At 42.7% G+C, this 10,025-nt stretch overlaps 1 protein-coding gene across 1 annotated transcript; it reads right to left on the bottom strand.

Moving 5' to 3' along the window:
- Nucleotides 1-900: 900 nt before the first annotated feature.
- Nucleotides 901-9,987, bottom strand: LOC103375722 (protein FAM65C-like; the record flags this gene model as incomplete). Its single annotated transcript, XM_008306034.1, has 12 exons — nt 901-1,103; nt 2,426-2,590; nt 2,974-3,138; nt 3,264-3,393; nt 3,537-3,702; nt 3,788-3,933; nt 4,741-4,998; nt 5,661-5,757; nt 5,869-6,096; nt 7,369-7,529; nt 7,918-8,044; nt 9,839-9,987. Coding segments are annotated over 12 exons (1,995 nt in total), but the record flags the coding sequence as incomplete, so codon positions are not given.
- Nucleotides 9,988-10,025: the final 38 nt, after the last annotated feature.

The following is a 10,025-nucleotide window of genomic DNA, read 5'->3' as shown; positions in this document are numbered from 1 at the left end:
CAACGTCGTATTGCAACGCCTGCCTTACCGCTAATGCTGCCCGCAATCCTTCTGTTCATCTCAGACTCAGTTTCCCCGACCTTCATAAACAAGATCCTGAGATGCTTAAACTCCGTCACTTGGAACTGTGACCTCAAACCCAAACCGGACATCCTGCTCACCCTGGTTTTACCTTAAGATCCCGTCCATGAGTACCAGAAAAATTAAATACACGCATTTATGTTGTACAAACAAGTGGGAACACAGATTGTGAGACATTAGAACATTTACCTTCAGGGCCTAAAACAGGGTTAAACACCTTTTACTTTCTCACCTGCACGCTGTTCTACTGATACTCCAACAGGTATGTGTCGGTTTGCTAAGCAGAAAGGCCCACTACCCTACTACACCCTACGATATTGAACACCTTTTACAGGACATAGCAGTTATTTATGCCAATGTGAGTGTTTCCAAGGAAGTTAGTGGTCAAGACATGGCAGAAGACTTCTTTAGAACTTCCTAATGTGTTTGAGCTCCGTCGATGCAAGTCCAGCAGTGGCTACTTCAGTTGCAGCTCTTTTAAATGATGAATTATAAAAGGTGTGGATGACAGAGAATGTCCTTGCACTGTCTCTCCTCATAACAAGTATTTATGTCAAGTGCGATTGACTTTCCTGGTGTATTTGCAGTATGTATACATTTCAGGCTGCATGCAAATGTCTGCAGAGAGGTTCGTGCACAACCTTATGGACTTGGGTAGATGACATTAGGGGTCACGGAAAGAATAAATTGGCCTTAAGGAAGTTTTACCACTGAGCAGGGACTTTAAAACAACCTGGACCTTCACATAGACCCATAAGTTCCATCAGTGGAAACACACCCAGAAAAAAGGGTTTCCTCAGAATCTTCGGTTGGACGTACCTTGGTCCTGAAGTTCTTGCAGCCGGCAGCTCTGCAGATGCAGTTGGCGGCAGCTTTGCAGACTTTGTGGTTGGAGTCGATCTGCAGGGCGGCGAGCGTCTGCAGGGTGCATCCCAGTGGGAGGAGCTCCGAGAGGCTCCGCCCCCGCAGCTTGTTTAAAGCCCGCCTCCGTTTGGGGCTCCGCAGGGCCGAGAGGATGTACTCTGAAACACAAATAGCAATAAATAACACAAGACCCAGCTAGACCATATAAGCTCCATTTAGCATTTTATTAAAATAATACAATCTTTAGTGCACTTTTCATTCTTGTTGCCTTAAAAGGTGGAAGTTCAAAGTGGATTTTTGACTTTGGAAACAAGTTGAGGTTTTGAGTTTTTATTTGTTTTCCTCCTCTTCGATCTTATTTATGTGCACATTTCTGCATAAACTAAATTATTACCAAGACAGAGTTCTGGCTGTGCAGCAGATTAACAACTCTATGATGGTTTTTTTTTTAATGCACTGAGACATGAAGTGTGTTTGTACAGCTCCCAGCTTTATCTAATCCGTCTATCTCTGCGTGTCATGCTTGGGCTGTAAACTCCAACCACCTCGATTTATTTCAGGCGTCCCGTATTGAACCAAGCCCAGAAACACTGTTTTCATTGTTTTAGCAGTTTTTATAAGTGCTTCGCTATGCAAACCAAATGTAGTTCAGAGGTTTAATAGACACAAGACATGTGTGGACAGCAGCCAAGTGAAGGATACAAGGAGAGAAGGATGCACTTCTGCGTGTTCATGTTCATACTTTGGCGTCAGGATGAATCGTGCGGTCGTTGAAACTTTATTGATCCTTTATTGGGAGCTGTGGCCCCTGCAGCTGCACACACACACACACAGTCCTGCTATCTTTGTGAGGACCCTCATTGACCCACTGCACCTTCAGCATCACGACTAAAAGCCGAACCAGAACTTCAGAACAATGTGAACCCTCAAACAGCCTTGTGAAGGTTTGTCCCACAGTGTGACTCCACCACGAGGTCTTAAACCCCAAACGCAGTCCTCATAAAGACACGAGACCACGCCCAGTTGGTTTGGCGTGACCGTTCGGCAGTAACGCTAACAGATGGTCCAGATGCCTTTTAGCAAGCTGGAATTCCTGGAACGTTTTCAGATCTTAAAGAATGGCATGGTGTTATAGTTCGACTACAGAGCTTTAAATACACAACAGACGCCGGCGTGTAACTCCGAACATGAACTCTGGGGATTCCTCTCATGTGTGAGTCAGATATAAGAAAATACTGTAAGTTTAGTGTCCTACAGTTGTCTGGAAGCTGGAATCTGAGCATCTTTGCACCAAAATTCTGTTATCAAACAGACAAACTTTGGTCTTCGAGTTTGTACTTGAGGCTGTTAAGACACTTTCTTATTGTTTTGGGCTCCACAAAGGAACTTCCATTGACCTCCTTTACTGAGCTGGAAATATCAGAGACACTCCTCAAGGCATTAAATGGACCCTTTTATGTGTTTTTCTTGAAGGCCGTACCTTCTTTGGAGAGGCGTGAGATGTGATCTCCGAGCTCCTGGAAGCTCCAGCGCTTCAGATACACCGACAGCTGGAAGAGGGTGACTCTGTCTGGGCTGCAGACCGGCCGGCAGCTGGGCAGCACCCGGCAGGACGCCTGCACCTGCTGCAGGAGCTGAGAAAACACTGCAGAGGAGCAACAAGGACAGGTTCCAGGTCAGTCCGACGAATAAGAAAAAAAAAACGCTGCTTGTGACTGAATGCATGGGCGTAGATTTAGGGGAGATGCGTCCATTTTAGTATTTAGAACATTTGTTTAACGTAATAAAACACTAAAGAAGCAGAAGAACTTAATTTTAAATAAACGCTATAATCACACTATTAGACACAAGAATGGCTCCAACAGGGACTCCACTTGTTTATTCTGCAGTTTGTCTTTTTCACTTCAACATGATTAGACTTTGTTGTATTTTAAATTGTCCAGACTCGCACCATAAACTGATGCAGAAATACAGAAAAAGCATGTGATTGTTTCCGGCGGTGGTCCGGGTGTCTCTGCTCCTGCCTACCTTTCTCCGACTGGCCGGGCTGCTTGGCCTTCACCTTGTGGGTGTAGCGCTTCTTCAGCGCCCGGGAGAAGCCGTCGGCATGGCAACAGAAAGGGGAGCCGGCGTCGCTCACGCACTCGTCCCAGAACTGCAGAACGTCTCTGGTTCTCTGGGCCTTCGGCAGGACTGGAGGTGCAGGAGAGGAGGATGAAAGTTTATCTCCACAGAAACACTGACAGAGCTGCTATTAAAGAATGATCTGATGAATTGGGTTTTTCTTTAGATTGTATGTGAACAGATTTTCCGCTGACCGTCTCGGGCCGTGATGCTGTCGGTCTTCTCCAGCAGCAGACAGCTCACTCTGTCCAGGACCTCGGCCTGCAGAGCCATTTCCTGCAGCAGCTCCCGCCTCGACGGGGCGAAGTCGGTCGTCTTCATCATCTGAGGAGACGATATGGAGGTGTGAGGCTGATGAGGGGCATGAACAGATTCCTAACAGCCTCCTGAATGTCTGATTCCAGATAAGACGTTGCTCTATTAAAACACCTGACGTGGACATGTGGCAGCGTCTGAACCTCCTGTACCTGCAGCAGGATGCAGCAGATGTCCAGGTGAGTCTCCAGAGCCTGGTCAAGACTCCAGTTCCCAGAAGTCAGCGGGGCGACGATGAGGTCCTCCTCAGAAGCCGATTGGCTGTCATGGGACAGGAGGCCGAGGCTCCTCAGAGTGCTCTGCTGGAACGAACTGATGCTGACGGAGGAAAACAAAGAAAGATGAGCTGTTGGACAACGTTTCAACACAGCGTGGACTCTTCTTGTCCGTCTGTCCGGCTCACCCGCTGTCCTTTAGTCTCAGGCTGCCCAAACAGGAAGTGTCGTCGTCCCCGTTGAAGTCATGTGACAGGAAGTCGAAGCTGCCGAGGACTTCCTCCACGGCCAGAGTCTCCTCTGACGAGGAGCTCCTCAGCATGGAGAGGTCGTTCTGGAGCACATGCACAACAGTTTGCTGTCATTTTACAGATTTGTTCTGTTTTGTTAAATTACAGATAAGAACTTTTTTTTAAATCAGTAATTTCATGAGTTGTTAATTTACAAGTTACACGTTTAAAAAAAAGCCCAAACTGTTAAAATCTGCACTTTTACAAACAGTAATTTGTTCTAATACAACAGTTAATGTACTTTTTTCTGTACACTATTCTGATCAGCCAAACATGTAATTATTTAAAAGACATTTGCTGTTATTTGAAAAAGAAGCTTAACGATATTAAGTTAAGGCTGGAAAACAGTAAATAAAAAATATACATTTTAAGCTGTTATTTTCCAGATTTTCTTGTTTTATTAAATTATAAATAAGTAGTAAAAAAAAGAAAGAAAAATGCATTAATTTGCAAGTATGCATAGGGGGGGAATAGAAAATCTGTAAAATATCAGCTAATTTTTTATGTTTTGTTAAAATACAATATCTAGTAAGGTCACAGTGTATAATTACACTGTTTTATACTTGGTAACAAATACAACTGTTATACAGATATTTGTCATTATGTGGAAGAAATGTTAGGTATTGAAAAATAGCAAAAAATTACATATAGTTAATGTTTCCTGTGATTTTATGAGGTATTTACATATTACACACAATATTTAAATCACCTAAAACAAATCATCTATCTACAGATATTTGCCTTTAATGTTCAAAGCTTTGAAAATAAAATATTACATCATTCATAATGTGTTTTTTTTCCAACAGATTTTTTATTTTACTCTACATAAGTACATAAGTGCACACAGGTACCTTGAGTATGGTGGCCAGGTGCAGCACCTGGTGGTCCAGCGCTCTCAGCTCCTTGTCAGAGCCGCTCTGGTCCTGCAGACTTTTCTCCAGCTCCGCCACCAGAGCTCCCAGCCGGACGGCCTGAGCTCCGCGCTGGGCGCCGCTCGCCGCCGCCGGCCTCCCCGGAAGAGGAGCGGCCGACGTGGGCGAGGACGGAGACGTGGCCGGGGGCTGAGGGGGCGACGCCGGGGCGGAGAACGTCTGATGGTCTGGAGGGTCCTGCAACGAAGACGAAGATCAATGTCCTGAACTCTGTAGTGACAGATTGTCTCACATGCATCTCCATGAAAACAGAACAACCACGACTAGAAGGAGAGAACTCAGAGAGACAGAAATCATAACAAATGAAAGATGCATTACTTAAATATTTAATTTGCAAACATGAAAATAAAACATGGCGGCTTTACACACTCTAAATACTTGACTACTTCCATTAATAACTAGTTTCTATACCTGCTCTGAGTAAACACAGCCTGCAGTTCAACCTATTTCACATTTTAAAACTGCCTGTATTTTTATCTTGTTGGTTGTTTTGTAGAATCTAGTTGCTGCAAACGCTTCATTCTCCGTGTCTTGTTTAGAAAATTCAGGAAAAATAAAGTGATTTTTGATGAAATATTGTGTTTTTATGTCAAGATTTGGACGATTGTTCCAGGAAGCAGTCTTGTAGCGACTCGTCTGTGACGTGCTGTGTGAGAAAGATGAACGTTGGGAAACTGTTCCTCTGTGTTTACAGTTTTCAGACGTGGGTGTGGCTGTTTGGTGGCTCTCTGATGGATTCGTGCTGGACCTTTGGTGGATCTCTCTCTGCATACTTGTGCAACAGATAACTGTTTATATGACACACGTGGTGCCTTCAGGGTTTTTATTTTTTTTCTTACCTGCACACCGACAGAGTCCTGCCCCGGAGCTGCACTTTGCTTCTCAGAGTCCAGTTCTCCAGCTGTGTTCTGTCTGAGGATGTCCGGAGTGCTGGACCTGTCAGAACCGTACCGTCAGTGTGGAGATAGAACATCCAGCATCGTCTGTATGAGTCGTTCTACACATGCTCACGTCTCCAAACAACCTGAACCCTGTGTGGACGCTCACCTCTGTAAGGCCTGAAGGGAGACACCGTTACTCTCCTCTGGTGAAGAAGGAGGCTCATCCCACTCTTCCTCTTCCTCCTCTTCCTCCTCTTCCTCCTCCTTCTCCTCCTCCTCCTCCCTCGTCTTCTCCTCCAGAGAGTCTTCCTCTCCCAGGGACAGCCGAGTCTGGCTTCCCCCGAAACTGGTGCCTCGGCTGGGGCTGGACGGGTAGCTGTGAGCCCTGGTGAGGCTGAGGAGGAGTTGGTTATGAAATTAAACATATCATCACAATTAAACATAATGTCTGACTTTATATTAATGACTTTTACTGAACACTTAAGGTTGATGCTTTGTTTTAATTTATAATAGTGTCTTACAAAAGCTGAGAGCAGTTCAGTATAAAATATGACCAGCAGAGATCAGCTTCTAGAGGTTTTGTTGCTTTTCTTTTGAGGAAATTATTAAAAATGTACCATTTATCTGATTTATATGGTTTAAAAAACACAGAAACTGAGATATTAGAGCGACTCAGCTGAAACGTAGGACACTTAAATCTGAAAAATAGCTTCAATATCATCTGTAATGTGACTTTTCTCAACAGTTTGTGCAAAATCAGTTCAAATATCGTGTGTAATATTTTATTTTTAGGCACAATACGTCAATTTAATGTGCAGTATTTCATTTGTCTGGTGCAATATTTCTTTACAATGTGTGAGAAATTTTACTATTTCAGAAATATTTCCAGTATATCTGCTTGTTTTACCTCATTTATTTTTAAGTAATCTATCGTTCTGTATCTTATCGATTTTCCACAAGTCACTGCATTTTATTTGATTTTATTTCCATTGTGTCTGATTTATTTTCCTTTTTTGTGCCTTTATGATATCGTGGCATTTCTGAAATAAATAAGAAATGTATTCTAATGTTCCGTAGTTTAGTTTTTTGTGCAACGTGTGGCAAAATAATGTACTTTCGGGAAGAATAAAGTTATGAAAACATTTAAAAAATGAGGTAAAAACTGGTCCAGTGTGCTCTCACTGCAGTTTGGTTTACGTCTGTGAGTGTTTAGTTCTTTATTTCTAAATAATTTCACAATTCTGTGGCTCATTTGATGTCGTAAAGCATCAGAAAGCCGGATTGTGTCACTTTTATGTCCATAAGTTATTATTTTACTGAACCAACGTGGATAAAAAATGCTGCTGATCTTCTCAAGAAGCCTATTTTCTAAAACTGTGCATTTCTCTGATTTATCTAAGGGGTCATAAGATGAGTAAACAATAAAAACAAGGTGAACTTTTCTGTATTTTGTGAAGTTCTGGACGTTTTCCAAACACAAAATGTTTTAACTGCTCGTCCACATTTCAGGTAAAAACTGATTTAAGGTAACAAACCAAAAACGAGCTGCTTTAAAAGCTGAAACCAGCACTTTTAATGGTACCAAATCTCCTGATAGGACTAAAACAGTTAATTAATGAAACGTAACCTCCCTGCAGCTGGATCCCTCCACTCCTTTGCTGCCTACCTCGGGGTGTTGGGGCTTTGAGGGCTGTTGCTGGACGCCACGGAGACGTGCGACGGGTTGGACAGGTAGCTGAGCAGCGACACTCCTCCTCTGTGGTGGCGACTCTTGGACACCAGCGACGGCAGCGAACCCTCCTGATCCTGCAGCTCCCGAACCATCGACTGAAGGGAAACCAACACGACAGGCTTTAAAATCATCAAAACCTCTACTGTTTTTTTTTTTGTTTTTACTTTTTTTTTTGGAAAATCCTTTTTGTAGCTCTTGCCATCAGATTCTCTTATTTTTTTAAACACTTTTTTATTTTTATTGTTTTTTTTATTTCATGATTTAAAAGATGGCACCATGATAAAAGGAAAATATTTTTTTATTTACATTTTTAAAAATATTTTGACTATTTTTCTTTTAGTTTTTACTCAAAAAACCTCCACAAACAGGTTTTAACCATCAATTATCTTCTTATAGTTTCCAGCCTGCAGTAACTCCTCGACTCTGCTCAGCTACAGCGTCACACACCTGCAGTACTTCTCCTGAACGTGTACTCGTACTCACTATGAAGTACTTCTCGGTGAAGGACGGCGTGCTCGGCGCCGTCCAGCTGTACACTGAGCTCTTCCTGCTCGACACCGACTGCTTGCTGACGGACAGCGGCCTCATCTTCTCAGAGCTGTCGAACGGGCTGCAGGACACACAAAGACACTGAAGCGCTGCACGAGTACACACTGTACACACTGTACACACTCACAAATACACAGAGTACTACAGACACTCCTCTGGATTATCAGCGTCAGAGTTTTCTAGTTTTCCAGACACGACAGATTCCTTTTCGTCCCTCGTTTAGCGCTCAGCTTTGTGGGAAAAACCTTAGATTGGTGCTTTCATGGCTCACATCAGTGTGACTCCTGAGCTTGTTGCATTCAAACTAATTAAATTAAAGCGACATTTGTTTTTGTCTTTATGGAGCCTCTATCAGTGAGGGAGGCTGTCAGAGCATGCACACTTCCATTTGTGTGTGTTTCCCATCAGCCTGAGCTTTCAACCAACACATTTCCGTCTCCTCTCGCTGCCCTCGGTTGGTGTTTTTCCATTTTCTGGTTGCAAAAGTTCACACGCAGCAGAGAAACTGGTGCAAATCAGTGACATGTGACTTATTTAGAGAGGGTTTTTTTTCCATTTTGTAGCTGCTATTCGTGCATGTCTGCTCATTTCTTTCCCGTCTCTCCGGGGAGCATCTATGAAGCGTCGTCCACCTGGCTCCTCCAAAGCCTGAAATGTGATCCGTCGTGGTGCAGAGCGCCTTTTTCCTTTTTTTGTGTGACGTTTTCTCGCCCTGCGTTCAATCAGCTGCTCGCTAACAGCTGGCTCGGGTTAGAGGTGCAGCAGAGACGGAGGCAGACGATGAAGAAAAAAACAAGGGATTCTGCAGGATGTGAATCCGTAATAACATCGCTGCTGCTTGTTTCGTTTGATGCCTGGTCTTGTTTTACAGCTCAGAGTCGCCGCTTTACAAGAAAAACAAGCAGATGTTGTGTTTTTGCAGCAGTAATGCTTCACCTCTCGTCTTTCTACCTTTCTCTGAGGAAGGTTTCCGAGCAGCTGGGATTCATGTCATTTGATACGAGGACAGAAAAAAGAGGCCAGACTTCACTATCTGAGGTCAAGACCAAAGTTCAGGCGACACTTTCCATATTTTATGCTTCAGGTTTAATTTCCTGACACTATTCCCTCATCAAATCATCCACTTATCCTGCTTTCCTTTTCTGGGGGGAGTTTTCCAAAGTCACCGTTTGTCACATTTATTTCTGTATTTTTTACAAATAGTAGTTCATTGTTTTACCATATAAATACAGTGGTAAAAAGATATAATTTTACAAATATTTGCAGCTATTTTAACAGTTTTTGAACATTGCAGTATTTGAGTTTTTACGTTTTTCTTGTATATAAAAAACCCACAAATTTTTAACTGTAATTTTTAAAACAAATATTTACTATTTTACAGATTTTCCCTGTTTTGTTAAATTAAGATAATATCTACTAAAATCACTTTTTTTAAAACAAAGCTGCAACATGTAATATTAAAATTTGTATTTTTTTGCTGTATTTAATTCAGTTTTAAAAAAAGAGAACACTAGTAAAATCCCAGAAAATGCGTAAATGCACACAATGACTGTAAAATAAACTCAAATTTTCAAAATAAATATTAATAATTTCTACGCTAAAAAAACATATATTTTTACAAGTGGTCAAGTTACACTATTTTACTGTTTTTAGCTGAAAATGTGAGTATTATTATATTGTTTTCACTGTTTGTGAACATTACAGTTTTCCAGATCTTAATTTTTTACTGTATTTTCTTCCTCCGAGCTTCACATCATCCTGTCCTTCGCCACCATCATCTGCTGATTTCACATCAGGTTTCTGTTCTGTGTCACATGTCCGTACGTCTCAGGTGTGTTTGTGTGTGTGTTCGTACTTCCAGGTGACCTCCAGCTGCAGCTTGATGGTTCCCAGCTCCGTGATGTCCACCAGCATCAGCTGAGGCCTCGCCACGAAGAAGTCGGCGCTCGCACACGTCACCATGCCGACCAGCAGCCAACCCAAACCCTTCGCCTCCGTCACCTGACAGGAGCGAGTCAGTGGGTTAGCGCCATGAACCACAT

Source organism: Stegastes partitus, unplaced genomic scaffold (assembly GCF_000690725.1).
Source record: "Stegastes partitus isolate 25-593 unplaced genomic scaffold, Stegastes_partitus-1.0.2 Scaffold2815, whole genome shotgun sequence".
Classification (NCBI taxonomy): Eukaryota; Metazoa; Chordata; class Actinopteri; family Pomacentridae; genus Stegastes; species Stegastes partitus.
Note: the sequence above shows the minus strand (reverse complement) of the source record. Positions and strands in the feature narration are given on the sequence as shown.